This window comes from Sycon ciliatum, chromosome 13, assembly GCF_964019385.1.
Source record: "Sycon ciliatum chromosome 13, ocSycCili1.1, whole genome shotgun sequence".
NCBI lineage: Eukaryota > Metazoa > Porifera > Calcarea > Leucosolenida > Sycettidae > Sycon > Sycon ciliatum.
In genome coordinates this window covers 27,342,785-27,360,284 of record NC_088655.1, presented here as the reverse complement: position 1 = coordinate 27,360,284, position 17,500 = coordinate 27,342,785, and the positions used below count along the sequence as shown (strand labels likewise).

At 48.9% G+C, this 17,500-nt stretch overlaps 2 protein-coding genes and 1 long non-coding RNA gene across 3 annotated transcripts in view; 2 read left to right on the top strand and 1 right to left on the bottom strand.

Annotated features, from left to right (window-relative positions):
• LOC135829539 (uncharacterized) overlaps positions 1–8,034 on the top strand; it is an 86,379-nt gene extending 78,345 nt beyond the window's left edge. Inside the window, exons 66-72 of the mRNA XM_065341936.1 lie at positions 1–2,379; positions 2,728–3,085; positions 4,062–4,230; positions 4,870–5,052; positions 5,652–5,883; positions 6,564–6,855; positions 7,155–8,034. The exon at positions 1–2,379 is cut by the window's left edge and continues 188 nt beyond it. Coding sequence (XP_065198008.1) covers positions 1–2,379; positions 2,728–3,085; positions 4,062–4,230; positions 4,870–5,052; positions 5,652–5,883; positions 6,564–6,855; positions 7,155–7,354 — 3,813 coding nt within the window. The 3' untranslated portion in view covers positions 7,355–8,034. The remainder of the gene's footprint in view (positions 2,380–2,727; positions 3,086–4,061; positions 4,231–4,869; positions 5,053–5,651; positions 5,884–6,563; positions 6,856–7,154) is intronic.
• Positions 8,035–11,935: 3,901 nt separating this feature from the next.
• Positions 11,936–13,421, top strand: LOC135829515 (uncharacterized). Its single transcript, XR_010555846.1, has 2 exons — positions 11,936–12,378; positions 12,456–13,421. It is a non-coding gene; the product is annotated as an uncharacterized LOC135829515 (long non-coding RNA).
• Positions 13,422–15,509: 2,088 nt separating this feature from the next.
• LOC135829462 (synaptogyrin-1-like) overlaps positions 15,510–17,500 on the bottom strand; it is an 8,976-nt gene continuing 6,985 nt past the window's right edge. The window contains exon 5 of the mRNA XM_065341863.1: positions 15,510–16,381. Coding sequence (XP_065197935.1) covers positions 16,310–16,381 — 72 coding nt within the window. The 3' untranslated portion in view covers positions 15,510–16,309. The remainder of the gene's footprint in view (positions 16,382–17,500) is intronic.

Here is a 17,500-nt window from a genome sequence, read left to right as displayed (position 1 = left end):
CAGACCACACGTTTCCTGCATCTGGTGCGGCTTCAGAGCAGCCCGCTTGGCAAGCTCCCGCTAAACGTCGTCACAGCCAGCTCCGAGGTACCGCTGGTTCAGAGTGCGCTGGATTCGCTGAGCGTGTACGCGCGCGTGTCTCGCATTCCCGTGACAACCAACGGCGGATTGTCGTCTCGTCGCAGCCGCCGCTCTGCGCAGTCACGGCCCGCCTCGCGATGCCCTGGGAGCATGGATAATAACGACGGTGGTGGGGATGTACCGGTACGTGCCTCGCCGACATCACCCTACGCCGGCGGCGATGTCGATGATAGCCAGGACTCTAGCGATGCCGAAGGCTCGACGCAGCAGCACCGATCGCGATCCCGTGCCGCTACGAAATCGCCGTCGATGACGCCACTAGCCGAGGAGACCTTGGTCAATTCAGGCACTCGTGACGGTCATGTTGGTGGTGATGCTGACATGCACAGGAGTGGCACGCAGTCAAGAACGTCCAATGCAGCATCCTCCAGGCAGGACATACAAGGGGAAACTGCCGCCGGACGAGGGGAAACCCCTGTCACACAAGGGGAAACCCCCACCAGCGTGTCCCGCTCAGCTGACGCCAAGGACAGCGACGGAGAGAAACAAGAGGAGACCGACCAGAAAGACGAGTGCAGCGAGAATGCCAATGCTGATGACAAGACCGATGAAAACAAGCCGAATGCCAAGGAAGAGGACAATGGCAGCGTGGTGAAGGAGGAGGACGGGGACGGTGAGATGGCGGAGGATGGCAAGAATGATGAGCCTGACCGGAAAGATGAGGACAACGAGAACAATGATGGTGCTGATGGCAAGAAGGATGAGAACAAGGAGAAGAGTGAGGGCGAGGAAAAGAATGAGAACAAAGAGAAGGATGAGATAGCGCAGGTTGTCGCAGACAATGGGAAGTCAGAAGACACCAACAAAGATGACCACATGCAGAAAGACGACAGCAACAGCCAAGAAGAGGATAACAAGCAGAAAGACGAGGAGGTACAGGATGATGCAGCCAGCATGAAGTCTGAGCATGCCAAGAACATTGCTGATGTTGCTGCCCAGGACGATGACAATAAGGAGAACGCTGACGCCAGTGTCGACAAGACGCAGGATCACCAGGAAACGGAAGATGGCGACGAAAAGGACACGGAGAGCGGCAAGGTAGAGGACACCAAGATCATCGAGGATGACAAGAAAGACGAGGACGAGCAGAAAGACGGGCAGGAACGGGAGGATGTCGCCGACGAGAAGGCAGGAGAGACCGAGATCGGTAAGGATGCCCAGGAAGATGAGGGCAAGGAGAAGGATGGTGGTGATGATGCTGCCAAGGATGCAGATAGTGATAATGTGGTTGGTGCCAAAGGTGACGGTGATGTCCAGACCAAGGACGAGCACCCAGACGAGGACCAGCCAAACGACGAGAGTAAGGAGAATGATGCGGACAGCGAGAAGGCCGGGGACGTCGAGAATGATGGTGGTGAAAGCGAGCCGAACAAGCAAACCGAGAAAAGTGATGACGACAAAACTGTCGAGAACCAGGAGGAGAATGAGAGGGAGAAGAAAGATGCAGACAGCGTGAACGTGGAAGACAGTGAGAGCAAGAAGAAAGAAGCGGACAGCGTGAAGGCCGATGATGCCAAGAGCGACACTGCCGACACAGAGAATGCGCAAAGTGAGAAAGATGAGAATGTTGACAATACGGGCGAGGGCCAGCCAATAGATGATGGCGGGAAGAAAGATGGCGGCAGCAAGACTCCAGAGGATGCCAAAAGCAGCGATTGTGATGACAGGCAGGGCGAACACCAGCAGAGGACGGATGGCGAGAACAACAAGGCTGACACCAAGGAAGAGGACGATGTTGGCAAGGACAAGGATGAGGCTACGGTGGAAGACGACAAGAGCAAAGACGCCAACGGCTCAGCCAAAGCCAGCGAAGCACCGGAAGATGCAAAGCTCACGGATGTCGATGAAGCAGATGCAGCCCGCCACTCGACCATTACCGAAGCCGAGGCCAGTGCAGCATTGGAGGACGACACCGCTGCAAAGCTCACGGACGTCGAAGCAGATGCAGCCCGCGAGTCTGCCATCGCTCAAGCCAAGGAGCAGATTGCGGAGGCCGGCTTGCCCACCAAATACACACCGATGCAGCGACTGCTGCTCGCGCAGGTGCTGGGCACGGCGCGCGACTTTACGACGGAAATGGCTAGCTTCACGGAGCAGTCGCTCGGTGCTTCGTTCCTCACGTCGCAACCCGTCAAGTTGAGTAGCTTACTTCAGCTGGGTAAGCCCATTATCATCGTCCGACCGAACTCCCCGGAAGTGGAGCTCGCCATCACGGAGGTTCTCAGAACGGCTGCAAAGGTAAGGGTTTTGAGCGTGCTCACTTCCTGCTCAAGTCTCTAATTGTGAAAATCACTGTCTTGATCATGAAAGGGCACATCCCCTCCCTTCAAAGCAATTTCCGCATTCTCGAGAATACCCAGTCTCACTTTAATAGGCATGTTAACACTGATAGTACAGAAAGTTCTATCTCCACATGTCACCTTTCCTGAACTCAGCGGTACAAGTAGAGGAAGAAGTTTGTTGAGTAGCTGCCAAAGCAGCTTTCCGAAGAAGACATGGATCCATTCCTGACAATGATCACAAAGACAGAAACGTTGACAGAATTCCGTTTGCTCTGGTGGCTATTTCTGTAACGTTCACACACAGGTGTACCGACAATCCCTGGTGAAGGCGTGTGTCTCCTCGCCAACCCTCCTTCCCACCGTCATGGAAACGCTAGAGGACATGCTTAAGCAGAGTGGCGGCGGTGGCGGCCATGTTGGTTCCCATGGTGCCACGACTGCTGGCGCCGCTGGTCGAGGTAGCGGCGTCGGGAACTCCGACACCAAGTCGCTCTTTCTGCTGCAGTGCGTCGACCTGGCGCCCAAGTCCTGGCTGGTCAAGCTGCAGGCGCGGCTGCGCGGGGTGCACGATTCGGCGACAGCGGCCACTAAGCCGCGCAGCACGCGACCAGGCGTTCACACCGTCGGCCGCCGCAGATCGGCGTTGTCACGGAAACTCGAAGGTAAGAAAGTCGCATGACTCGGATGGTGCTCCGGCTGCAGTCTAGCATGCGCTCGCTTCCCTATAGAGGTTATGCGAATGATTTAGCGGCAGAGTTTCTAATGGGCGCTGAGCATGCAGCGTGAGTCGTTAGCTTGTGCAAGTGCAGCGCTGTGCCGCCGTGAGTCTGCGACTTCACCAAAGCATCTCAACTGATGATGTAATCGCGTAACGTCTGTTGAGCTAGCTTCCAGTACTGTCTGGTGCTCAAGACCTGGGGGGGGGGGGGGGGGGGGGGAGTCCTAGCCTACAGTCCATTCATCGGAAACAGTCCCGCTGGCTTTTGAAAGTCCGATTTGGGTGGAATGGAGGATCAAAAAACCCACTTTCAATCTCAAAAATCTGGGTTTGGGATCTGCTTCTGCACACATAATTATTACCATGGCATACTGTCCCAATTTTGTAAAACCTGGCTGAATTTCTATTTGAATTTCCTTGTTCTTGAACTTTTCTGGCCTCAAATTGTGGCAAGGAGTAATTGCACGGGTCACACCCTGCAGGATGTACTGTTGTTTTCACGATATCTACAACTATGCGAGAGAGACACCAAAAAGTTAGGGTGCCAGTTTCCAATGAATGGACTGTAGGCCGTTTTCAAATAATTCTTTTCGTATAGAAATCTCTAGATGGCTGTGGTAGCATGTACAGCCTGGTATCCCCTACCTGGCTGGTAACACTCTAGCCCGTTCGCTATTTGACGCATCGTTCTCCGACACTGGACGGTACTGTATTCAATAATAATTATTATAAGCTGTGTGCCCAAACAAAACAGAACAAAACGAAGCAAAACTAATCACTGCAACGGAATATTCATTTTCTGTTCTCTCTGTCTCCACTTTTGCGTACCTCTACCCACCTACACACACACACGCACGCACACGCACGCACGCACACACACACACACACACACACACACACACACACACACGTACGCACAGCTTTCCAGCCTGCCAAGCTGATCTGCCCTATCGTCATGACCTGTACCGGTTCCGCCGACCTGCCTCACTCCCTGGTCGCCGGTAGCACGGTGGTTGCTTGGCAACATCTCAAGCTACGCGTAACCACTGGCAATGAGCAACGTCTGCACGACATGCCGGAATCCGTTGGGTATGTACCGCATTTCCCGGTGCATGAGCCATACATACCATTGCTGCTACCCACAGTCAACTTTCAACTTCTGTTAATCGCCCAATATTCGCGTTACTAAATTTTCCCGATTTCTCAGAACCAGCGAGTTTGCGATGGCAAAAGTGCGCGAAGCACCGGAGCCACCTACATACACCCACTGTTGAAGCTTGATTTCACCCTGATTAATATTCGCGTTTTGTCTTCTCGCGAAAATAGCGAACATTAATCCGTTGCGAATATTAGGTAGTTTATAGCCTGCGCCTTGATCCAAGAGGGTGGTGGCGTTCCTGCGGATGCGGTAAACTGGGCCTTTGGCCGAGTCTCACGCGAACCGTGATTTTTTTTCATATAGTAGTTGTGACCCGGTATAAGGGGTACATGGATCGGGGTGTTCGCCACTTGTGCATGCACTGGAGTATAAGCCGCACTCAGATTTTTTGTCACGAAATGCAGCCATCTACCCAATTTATCCCTGTTAATTAATTTGATCATAGCAGTACAAGTGGGTGGTGGCGTTCCTGCGCAGGCGGAAAACTTGGCCTCTGGCCAAGTCTCACGCAAACCCTGATTTTTTGTATACTCCTGAAAAGACTGTGTGTTGTCCTGTGTTTCATGTAGGTTTAACCAGGCGTGTACACGGCTGCAAGCCGACATGGCTACGCTGGGACGTGAGTTGCGCCGCTGTAACTGGTTCCAGCACATCCAGCTCACGTACTGCACCAACCAGCAGGCTCAGGAGCTGGGTGCCGTGTCCGACATTCCGCAGCTGAGTCAGTCCCGCAAGCACTCCGTGGGCAATCTGTAAGAAGTGTGTGTGTGTGTGTGTGTGTGTGTGTGTGTGTGTGTGTGTGTGTGTGTGTGTGTGTGTGTGTGTGTGTGTGTGTGTGTGTGTGTGTGTGTCCCATATGGTGCAGTGGTATGTGCAGTCGATTTCCAATCGAGAGGTTGCGGGTTCAATTCCTGACGATTATGGTCGCACACGTCTTTCTTCTCTTTCTCGGTCTCTTCCTGACTTTTCTTTCATTCTCCTGGGTGGTTACCAACAGCCAGTGTATGCCGGAGTATGTGGTGTGGTGTGTGTGTGTTGAAAAAAAAAAGAAAAAGAAAAAGAAAAAAATGGAAAAATGAAAAATAGGGATTCACTGGCCAGAAAAAGTCACTTCAATCAGCTGTGTGGTGGATACCAGGCTAAAAATAGTGGCGGTCAATTCATCAGCCTTGCAAGCTGTTGAATCCCAGCACAAGTTGCTATGTCTAACATAGCTGTTCACTATCATCGCTTCAGCGATGGGCATGCGTGAGTAAGTGTGTGTGTTTGTGCACGCGTGCGCGTGTGCGTGTGTGCATGTCTGTGTGCACTCATATCTGTGTGCGTGTGTACCTCTGTCATTCTCTGTCAGTTCTCTACCGCCGGAGCAGGCGTCGTTTGGCTTACTGTCACCGATGTCCCAGGACGATTGTGCCGACGCATGGCTAGTGATAGTACGCGAGCAACTTCCCGACAACGTTGAGCTAGCACCACCAGCAACATCATCATCATCAATATCCGATGAGGATGAGAGCGGCGATGACGAGGAGGGCGGTTCTACTGCGCCACGGCAACAGACAGCCACGGCTCACACCATCACCCAGGTACGGGAGCAACAAACATATGTTCTGCATTATCTGGAGTATAAGGCGCACCCAGATGTTTTGTCACTAACATAATACCGACATCTACCCAGTTCACCACAGTTAGTTTGACCATCGTAGTATATGCTGCACTGACTTTCTTTGGGTGACCTACTGGTGTTTAATGTGCGGCGTATACTCCGAACAATACCGTACCAGTCGTTCATAAATTGAGCTCACATTGCCACAGTGTGGTGCAGTGTTTGAGTAGAAAGCCTCAAATAACTCATCCATTGAGTCAACTCTTTGTATGATTGCAAGGTGTTTCGACTGGACCACAATCTGTGTATGTGTGCATCTGTATGCACACCTGTCTGTTTGTCTGTCTATCTGTCTGTCTGTATGTCAGCTTGTCTGTCTGTCTATCTGTCTGTCTGTATGTTGGCTTTTCTGTCTGTCTGTCTATCTGTCTGTCCATCTGTCTGTCTGTCTGTCTGTCTGCGTATCTGTCTGTTTGTCGGTCTGCATATTCGATTCTACCTGCCTAGATTTTGAACTTGTTCTTTTGCTTACATTTGTGTTATTTTATGTGCATCTGCCTGTCTGTGTGTATGCATGTGTGTGCATGTGTGTGCATGTGTGTGCATGTGTGTGATCGTTGACAATCCGTTTATTCGTTTTGACCCGTTGCCCGGACTCAGGAAATCGAGAAGTTCAACAGCAGCTTGGATTACGTCAAGCAGGATATGCTGCGAATGCGTCGCTTTCTGGAACGGCAGTCCCTGGACAGCATCAGGGCTCACTCCTCCACTACACTGCGGACGTGCGCAACACGCGACTCTAAGGACTGTCCTGAGAAGCGTGCGGCGAGGATCGAATCCAGGCTGCAGCAGCTGCTGCGTGGTTTTGTGCCTGACGAATGGCTGTTGGTGTGGGGTAGCTGTGCGTTCACAACGGATGCCGAAAGTAGAAGCACAATGCAGTGGCTTAAGGGTAAGTTGCATGTGTGTGTGTGTGTGTGTGGGTGTGTGTGTGTGCGTGCGTGCGTGTGTGTCTGTGTCTGTGTGTATGCACGCAGGGCAAGGGTGTATGCAGTTTGATCCCGGGTGGATACCCGTCTGTTTTCTGCGTCTTGTCATCAAACACTTTAAAACTGAAGTGTGGTGAGCCCAGAAGTGGGATCGTTTTCAAGTCCACCCAGAGTTTTAGGGATTTCAGGGAGTATCGGCCGTGCATGTGTGCCCACATGCGTGTGTACCCATGTGCATTTGTGTGTGCGTTTGCGTTGACAGATCTGAACGTGCAGTCCAAGCTCTACGCATCCTGGGTGCAATACCTGTCGTCGGTGAATTCACCACAGCATGCTCACCCCACTGCAAATGTGAGCACTGGGGGACGAAGACAAGCACCATCGCAGCTGCCCGTGGAGTGGACACACGTGTTTAACAGTGACGCCCTGCAGCTCGCTCTGGAGACAGACGGTCGTCTGTAGAACAACGCAGGGCAGCGAGCCATGGTCAGCACTCTCCTCCTATTCCGTGTTGGTTGGGTCTCGCGCGTCGTCTCTTTAGTCGTAAGCTTGTCGTTCGCTGCGCGTGTCCGAGTTCGAAACTGTGACTGCTGCGACCAACACACGCCGTCTAAAACAAAACTACTAGTAGTCCCTTCTTATGCATGAGGTAATGGTCACAATGCATGACATCATAATTAACTTGCATTACTTCACAATCGCTATGCACAGCGTCATATGACTCATAACGTTATTTCCTTATTATTGATGTCATGAACGGCCGACAAATCACTCCCCGTGATGCTTTCTCTGAGTGCCAATGCCTTCGTTAGTTTTCGTAACATATAATTGCCTCTCTTATTATTCTGTCAATATCAATATTTTGCCTTGTGAACGCGGTTTTGTATAGACTGAGTCTATACAATATCAATATTATTCATGTATATCGAGGTCACTGTCGATATGGATGATGTCATAAGCAACGACCATGATGTCACTATGACGTCATGTAGAGTTCTATGAGTAATAGTATCTGTAGTTTCATGTCTTTATAATTATTTTGTAATTTTAGTTTCAAGTTGTCGATGTATGGTAGCGTATTATTCATGTTCGTATCTCGATCAAATTGCTCCACAATCCTGTACTGAATCCATGCACATGTACACTGGAGTAGAATACTTTGGCATGTCTGTCGTAGTTCATCATGACCCGTGAGTTGGTATTTTACGACTCCCTGATTATGTCTATGACTGTGTAGACGTGCAGGTAGAATGTATGATTCCCATGTACTGTCACCGTTTTCCGGTGCGTTTGTTTTTTTCTAATTTTTTCTTCTTTTTTTCCTTTGACTTTTATGTGGCATACGTGCCAACACTGCACTGTTCAACACCCTACACTATGCTGCAGTGTACACAACCAGGCCCGGGTGGCTGTGTTGCGTGTTCGTGATAGTTAGGCCTCGGTCACACTACGGCAAAAATGCTGCGTCAGCGTCAGAATCATGAGCTTTTCCATGGCAACTGACGCAACGCGGGAAATTTGAGCGTCAGACGCTGCTGCGTCTGACGTGGGGAAATCGGCTGCGTTGCCGCTGATGGGAGTACGAGTGAAGCGGGATTCACAGAAGCTTTTTTGCGATGCGACACGCGATGCGACGCGATCTGCGATGGATGCGTGCGATGCGAACTCGCGAAATACCATTCACAGAAGAAGTCAGCGATGCGACAAAGTTTTGCTGATTTGGGTACGTCACCATGATATTCGCGCGGTTTGACACAACTTGTAAAAATTTCTAGGCAACTCTTGCACCTTTGTACAACTTTGCTGTAGAAAAGGTCAAAATCGTACACCAAATCGCTTGTCGCATCGCATCGCATCGCAAAAGTTGAGCCAAGCTCAACTTCTGCGATGGCCTGCGATGGCCCTGTTGCGGCAGTTGCGTGGGGTCCGCGATGGTTGCGATTTGGGGATTTCCCGGTTTCGCAGCTGTCGCATCGCGTGTCGCATCGCAAAAAAGCTTCTGTGAATCCCGCTTAACGCTTGGCGGAAAAACAGTGTCTTTCAAGTAAAATTAGTTTCAAGACACTTTGCTTGAGTTGAGCAGTTATTCGACATTCGTCTGTTCAAGGTTTGTTTTGTTCCCTCTTTTTGTTCGAGATGAGTCCGTGGACCTACGAGGCCGAGGCTGCTCTGCTCCGAACCTGGCGGAAGAGCGAGGCGTTTTCTGAGAAGAAAATGATGTCGAGAAAGGACCAGTTGTTTGAGTGGGTCATCGGCCAACTGGAGCCTGTTGACTTGTGAGTGTTGTGTTGTCGTCAAGAGCCCCAAAAAGGACAACCAGTATGACGAAGTCAGGAGAAACACAGCTGCGATGCGGACTTTTCTTGCCTGATCAATGACACTACAACTGAAAATGGCTTCAAATTCGGAAAGAAACAACAACGATCGTGCACGCGTGGACCTAGTACCTTTCGTCTTCTTGTAATCAAAAATCAATGAAAAATTCGAAAACTTTGTCCGACAATTTTTTTGTATAATAAGCAAAAGGCCGGTTTCCGTGGGAATCCGTGTCGTCATTGAGTTTTCCTGGTGGTTTTGTGACGTAGACAAATGCGTCAAGCCGCGGCAGTCATGAGCTGCAAAAAAAACAAAACACTGTGTGACCCCACGTCTCCGTCAAGTGCTGCTATGCGGCTTGACGCTGCGTCCAGCTTCAAACTGCCGTAGTGTGACCGAGGCCTAACAAGCTACAATGTCATCTTTTCACAATGGGCTGAGCAGCCCGGTCGTCACACACGGTATGACCAGTACGACCATGGTTGTACACCAGGGAGTCGTAAAATACCGGTATTTTACGACTCCCTGTTGTACATGTCCCACTTTTCATCCAGGATTGTCCGCCCAGACTCCCCAGAGAGCGCCTGTTGGGTGCTAACACGTGCCCTGTTGGCGAAAAACCCTACCCCCTCCCCCATAGGGACACCCCCGACCTCTGGTCGTACCATTCCTCCCTGCTCTGTGACGCCTCTGGGCTCCTTGCATTGCTCTGTAGTTTGGTCTCACAGGGCATAGATTAACGGCCGGACATCGGACATTTTCCGGCCATTTTCGGCCACTGACCGGACGTTTTCAATTTCACCGGACATAGTGTCCGGTCAAAAAAGGAAAAAAAGAGCAGCGACCTTTCGACCTTTTTAATGCAGAGTTGGGCTTTCTTCGGAGCTTAGGGCATATCGTACAACTAACACGTCTACACCGTAGCCTCGATCCCTCAGGCGTAGACTTCACCATAATCCGCCTGTAGCAACGCGGTTGCTACAGTCAATTCACACTTTCGACCTTTGGCACATGCATGGTGTCGACTTCGCACCTGAATCTATGCCTGCAGTGCAGTTGTTCGCTCTTGAGAGGAAGATGATTGTCATCTTTTATTTTTCACTCTTTCACTGACCAGGAATGCAGATAGTCTTTTAGAATGTCTTCTGGAAAGCGAAAGGGAGATTCAGAGGACTCGCCGCCGGGCAAAAAAAGTCCGTGGTGTGAAGGCCGCTACTTTTGATAAGTGGATCTCGGACAATGATGCAGAGCTGACTACTTCCGCCTGGCTGATTTATGACCGGCAGAAGAACGATCGGCTGTTAGCAGAATGTTTGAAGTGTTCCGTGTGCATCAAGTTTGTAGACAGAGTCCGCAGTTGTAAAAACTTCAGCGAGGCTTTCATAACCGGATCCAAGAACCTGAGAACATCAGCGTTCAAGGATCATGCTGGAACGGAGATGCATAAACGAGGAATGAATCTTTTCCGCAGGCAAGAGTGTCCCGCTCGAAGTGCCCTCGAATTCGGTCAAATTGCGAAGGCACTGTGCGAGATGGACGATGGTGCTGCCGCTATTGCACGACGCAAATTCGAACTGACTTACCTTCTCTGCAAGGAGCATATCGCGTTCGCAAAATTCTTGACTGCAACGCTTTCTTGTACATACATTTGTCGTCAGTAAATAGTTCAGTTTCTAATACAAATAAATTGGCGAATTGTACATAGTAATGTGTGAGATACGTCTACATAATGAGTTATTGTGAATATACTTCAGTGCTACTAAAAAAAAGAAACACCCTGAAAATGTGTTGTGGAAAATGTCCGGGCATGTCCGGACAGATTTCAAAACGGAAGGACATTTGTCCGAGCTAAATGAAATCCTTAAAGGGGAAGTATACCCTAAAATCAAATTTTCACCAGTTGTAGTCTTCGGGGTGCTGAGTCGAATGGTCTTGGTCCGAGGAAGCTGAGACGCTCCCTTCCTACTTGAATCCCAATCGAACTCGCGCACTTCCACCGAAACTGGGTGACTGCGCCCTACTAGATGGGGATTTGTATGCAAAATGTCACTAAAAGCGCCATATCGTTCTTATAAAAGCACGGATGACCGCGATTGGCCCATATGTTGTAGTCTTTTGGACGCTGAGTCGACTGGTTTTGGTCCGAAAAGGCTGCGATGCAGCGTTCCTCCTTTATTCCCAATCGAACATGGTTGAACAAGCGGTCACGTGCTCCTGCGTACACCAGTCACCTGGTCACCGTGCCTGCAGGGTACAACTTACTAGCCTGTTTGACCTTTTTTGGGTGCAGTCCTGTCACTCGAGTTGAACTCGAGTTGAACCTTGGTGTGAAAGTTGTCGCCTGCTGGCGCGGTGACCAGGTGATTTGGGCACCCAGGAGCACGTGACCGCTTGTTCAACCATGTTCGATTGGGAATAAAGGAGGAACGCTGCATCGCAGCCTTTTCGGACCAAAACCAGTCGACTCAGCGTCCAAAAGACTACAACATATGGGCCAATCGCGGTCATCCGTGCTTTTATAAGAACGAAATGGCGCTTTTAGTGACATTTTGCATACAAATCCCCATCTAGTAGGGCGCAGTCACCCAGTTTCGGTGGAAGTGCGCGAGTTCGATTGGGATTCAAGTAGGAAGGGAGCGTCGCAGCTTCCTCGGACCACGACCATTCGACTCAGCACCCAGAAGACTACAACTGGTGAAAATTTGATTTTAGGGTATACTTCCCCTTTAAGGTGGCTCACACCCTCTGCGCGCGCATCGTTTGAAAAGTGTAGATTTTCAGTAAATTTTTCGGTAGCGATGATTTTTGTGCGATCAATCGTTGTAGGAAACGTCTTCTCGCTTTTCTGCAATTCTGGCGACCTAGCTAGAACCTGCTGCTAGTGTCCCTCTTCACTCGTTCTTTCTATGAAAGGGGAAGGCAGCACTGGCAGAAGATTTTCCAAGAATGCAATGTCGACTGGTGCTCGTACCAGAAGAAGGGAGAAATCAAAGTCCGCTCTTGAATCATGCCTGAGTATTAGAAAATTTTCTGAACACGCTTGTGTAGATTTCCTGCCAGTGCCACTGACATCTCGCGACCTTCAAATATTTTACTTGCTCGATCATCTCCCGCACTGACTAGCAAATTCGTCAGGTAGCTGTGGATGGATCGATTCAGGGAGATCGAAGGTAAATACATCGAAGCACTTCAAACACGTTTCAAGACGCACTTCAAATTTTGTAATTGTGTCTTGAAAATTGTTTAGAACAATTCGTACTTCAATACGCTGTTGAATTGTATCCTCTGCTTGGGAGTCTCAGCGACTGTTTTATTGCTGCATGGCTTTCCTCAACACCGTTCACTGTACATGTATCGCGGAACGCAGATTGGATGGCATTGGAGGTGAATTTGATAATTTGTGACTGTGTCATCAACCAAGTGAGGACATCAAAATATCAACAGGGACGCTTGGAAAATCACAAACGCTGCGAAATAGATATGAAATGGTCTTACACACTGGAGGGTATTCCACATTCATTGTGTCATATCTTTAGACTGTCCGAAAGTTTGTCGTGCCGTGCAACTTTCACAGACTATTCCGATAATTGGCATGTGGCCCTACTGGCACACACTCATGCGTATGCCGTTGACTTTATCTATATGTGCACGCACATGTGTGTATACATATACAATTTTATTACGTATGCAAAATTAGGCAATCTACATGTACATATATATGTGTGTGCACTCACTCCTATGACATAGAACGACAGTGCAGGCTATGAAGTCGCATGAATGTGTCACCCGGGTGTGTACATGCATGCGCGCTCGCGCGGGCGTTTTGTGTGCGCGCCTGGCATGGCATAACGCCGTTCAATATGACTAGTGTTGAACCGTGGTAATTTTCCCCCACCCCCGCTTTTTCTGCTGGCGTTGGATATGCAACTAATGACATAAACTCAGTTGTTGAAAACGAGTGCCATGCACCACAATGGATTGACAATAATAATTATAATACAAGTAGCACTGTAAAAGCGCTGGTAATACTCATGTTGCAGCCATGGCAGTTGTGATTAGCTTTCCAAGTCAAGCCTGCTGCAGAAATTATTGCACTCTGACCAGCTAGAGTGGCCCAGGACTGCCGGTTGTGGAGAACAGGAGTGATGCTTGCATATACGCTTGTATTTACATGATGTACACAGTGTACTTCGAAGTAACGTTAGGTGTATTACTTGTGTGTTCTTCTGCCTGTGTGCGTGTACATGTGCTGGTCAGTGTGGAACCGCCATCCATATTAGATCATACAGCTGCTATCAGTCTCAACAGCATGTATCTGGCAAATAGGGGTTTAGTGACTCGATTTTCCTTACTGTGTTCAACAGAGTGGCATTGCACACAGCTACTTGATGTAATAGTAGCATCTTGGAAAATTTATATTTTTGATAGTTAGCTTCAGTAGAAACTTCTCCAGTGTGGCTCTTAGCTTCATTACCACGGAGACTAAGCATTCAAATAATGCACGAAGAACAGTGGCTAGATGTGAAGTGAAAAGCCATTGGACCGTACCCCGTGGAATACGCATTTAGTATAGAAGAATTTCTTGCTATGTTGGCAGCAAACACTGTATAATATAATAATTACAATACCAGTAGAAAGTGCCCAATGTGCATTGCTTCAGCACTATGTTTTGGACAAAGCAGTCAACAAATTCCACATCACTATCGGCTTCATGTTGGAGAAAGTTGTGAAAAACACTAGAGCATACATGTACACTCAATACACATGCTCAGCTACATGTATGGCATTTAGTATGTGGGCGACTTCAAAGTTCTATTTTGGTAGTTTGCTTCGGTAGAAACTGTCTAAACTTGATCCAAAGCTCTACTACTATGTTCTGAAGATGTTGCAATCAAGTAATGTAAGACACGTATCTGCCGCATTGGAGCTAGTTGTGAAAACCTTTAGACCATACACTCAATGCACATGCTCAGCTATGGCATTTAGTATGTGGGCGACTTCAAAGTTCTATTTTGGTAGTTGGCTTCTGTGGAAACTGCTAAAACTTGATCCAAAGCTCTACTACTATGTTCAGAAGATGTTGCAATCAAGTAATGTAAGACACGTATCTGTCATGTGGTGGAGTCAGGGGTTCTAAGGCGTTGGACAATGTCCCAGTGCAATGTGCTGATTCTTGAAATATGGCATCACTTGAAACTTCAAAGTTTTATTTCACGAGTTACCTTCGGTAGAACCTGCTCAAACTTGCTACACAGTACCATTATTAGGTTATAGTAGCATAACCATCGAATACAGGGCAAGTCCAGTGTCAAATACTTGTGGGCGGGGCTAATATGAGGGACGTGTGCGCTGAAATGGGATGATTCCGAAAAGAGAAAAAGGTCACCTTCTAGCAGAATTCTACCCACTTCTACAGCTTATGCTGATATTTAGCAAGTATACTACTGTCCTACTGTCCTACTGTCCTACTGTCCTGATGTTGGACATCAAGAAAAATGGGGTAACTACGAGTACTACGGCCAAAAAAGTGGTTTTCCGGTGTTTTTTGGCCTAAATTGGCAATTGTGAGTATGCTATGTTTGGCCCCTCCCCCGAGTGAAACCGGCCGGTAGAACTTGATAAAATTTTGTCTCCGTACACTAGATATCCTACGGAACAAAGTACAATCGTTTGTAGCCACGTTTCAAACAAAAAAAATTTGGACCCAAGGGGTAGGAGCCACCTTAAGCTATGCCCTGGTCTCACCGTCCATGCGCTGCTGAAGGCAAAGAGACCATGTACACTGAAACCTGTCTAAGACGACCGCTCAAGGGACCTTCAAAACCTGGTCTCTGTTACCAGATGGTCTCCTTATCCAGGGTCATTTCACTGGAAATAGCACCCCTTGAAGTCAGTGGTTACAGAGTCATTCGACTGGAAATAGCACCCCTTGAACCTGGTTTCAGCGGTCCTCTTATCCAGGGTCATTCGACTGGAAATGGCATCCCTTCAACCTGGTTTTTGTGGTCTTCTAGGACAGGTGGTAGCCTTATCCAAGTGGTCGCCCAGACAGGTGTGACTGTAATAGGTTGGTTCGGACTTTTATTTTTACAAGATACCCAACTCACCGCCAGGCACATGGGGCTAGCATGGGGTGAGATGGTGCTGATGGGGCCCAACCGACTAGAGGTCTCGGCACCTTCGAATGGCAGGTGCACCTAATACTCCAGTACTGGCAGTAGTACCAGTGGTGACACTCTTCTTCAGACCCTGTTCCCTCTACGCTGGACGGTTTGGAAGTGCTTCATCACAACTAGTGCAGTGTAAGTACCGGCACTTGAAGTAAAACATTCAGAATTGTCGTAGGATTCGCCGTAGAGAGACAAAAAAGAGCAATATAACGATTTCGCTGGGAGGTGCGGGGGGGGGGGGTGCAGTTATATGATGCTGTAGTGCCAGAAAAGGAAATTATAGGCAATATTTGTTCATACGATATGCAGCCAATCTCAATGATAATGGTGATCCGCTGAAATGGATCAGATAAAGAATTATAAAAGCACACAGGTCCAAAATGCATGCTGTATGCATCGCGACCGTACGGACTGTGTCCTAGGATGACCAGCAGGCACAGAGAGAGAAGTGAGAGAGAAAGAGACAGGCAGACAGACAGACAGACAGACAGACAGACAGACATACAGACATACAGCAGAAGAAAGATGAATTCACGGTTCACGTCAGACTCGGCTAGAGGCCGAGTTTTCCGCGTCCGTAGGAACGCCACCACCCTTCAAGCATCAATGCGCAGATGCAGTTCCTAAAGCGGTGGGAGGAGGTGGGAGGAGGGAGACATACAGACACATCTACAACCAGACAGAGAGAAAGAGAGACAGACATGGGGACAAACAAACAAAAAGGCAGACAAACAGGCAAGCAGGCAGACAGATAGACAGACGGAGAAAACGAGGAAAGACCGACGGAGCATTCACTTGACTAAACCAGCCGTGGGGTAGATCTGTCGCGCCGTGATGAGATGTGGAAAAGGTCTCGCACACCGAGCAGTCAACACATACACACGTGCACACACATGCGGACGCGTGATCGAAAACTGAGGCTGGTAGGTCCCTATGCCGGACCCGCTGTGCCTGCTGGTCCACCGCGGGCTCGGAACACGATCAGGATGACGGCAACAGCAGCCTACAGAAACAACACCAACATACCAGAAGCAGAACACACAGATTGTGAGCACACATACCGCATCTATTTCCTACAAAATCCACATATCTCCAGACACTGGGGGTGAATGGTGGAGTGTGATGGTGGGGCCCATGAAGCTCAGCCGACCAGAGGTCTCGGCTCCGTTTCTGGAGTACAAACCGCACTTATACTCCGATAATCAAATTAACGGTGATAAAAATAGGATAGAGCACGTTGGCGCAAATATCAATGGAATATCTGCGCATGAGACCGACTGGCTCGGCCCGTCCACGGCAGTACGGATTGCCTAAAATACATAAAGCATCTTGGCCACTGCGACCGATCTAGTCTAAGATAGGGTCGCCACAATACAAAACCTCCAAATGGTTATGCAAAATGATCCAAATAGGATAGAGATCTGTATTTTTGTGGCGGAAAATGGAGGGTGCGACCCATACTCCAGTGCGGTTTATACTCCGGAAAATGAGGTGCTCATTTTCGGATCAGAGTATTTAAACATGGAACTCAGAGTCACGGGAAAGATATCGGTCTCTGTTGCTCCGCATTGTCATCGTATACACGCATATATAGATAGTGTGCACGAACACGTACGAGTACATGGGTGTACAAGTGGCTATCGACTTGGTGTACACACTGCAAATGGAAGTCGACAGAATGTTGCAAGGCGAGGACGCACAGCGCTCCTCACTACAACCCTAACCTTCTTGGAAGAGTCCCGGTCTTGCGACCATTTGAACCTTTTGGGGAGAAAATCCCGGTTCGCACCTTCTTTTTTCTAGGCGCAACCTTGGAATGTTTTTGTTTTTTTTGCTAATATTGTTTATCAGCAAAAATTCCAAGGTCAACCACACCGAACCGGGTGTTTTTCCCCATCCGGTTCAAATGGTCGCAAGGCCGGGACTCTGCCAACAACCGGGTTATGGTTATAGTCAGGACTCAGGATCACTGTGCATCCTCGCCTTGTGACATGCTGTCGAATTCGAAAAGCTGTTAAACCTATCAAGCAAGGCTTATATGTATAGAATAAACACCGATGTCGTAGTGTTTTTGTATAGAATAAACACCGATGTCGTTGTGTTTAATTATGGGAATATAAAC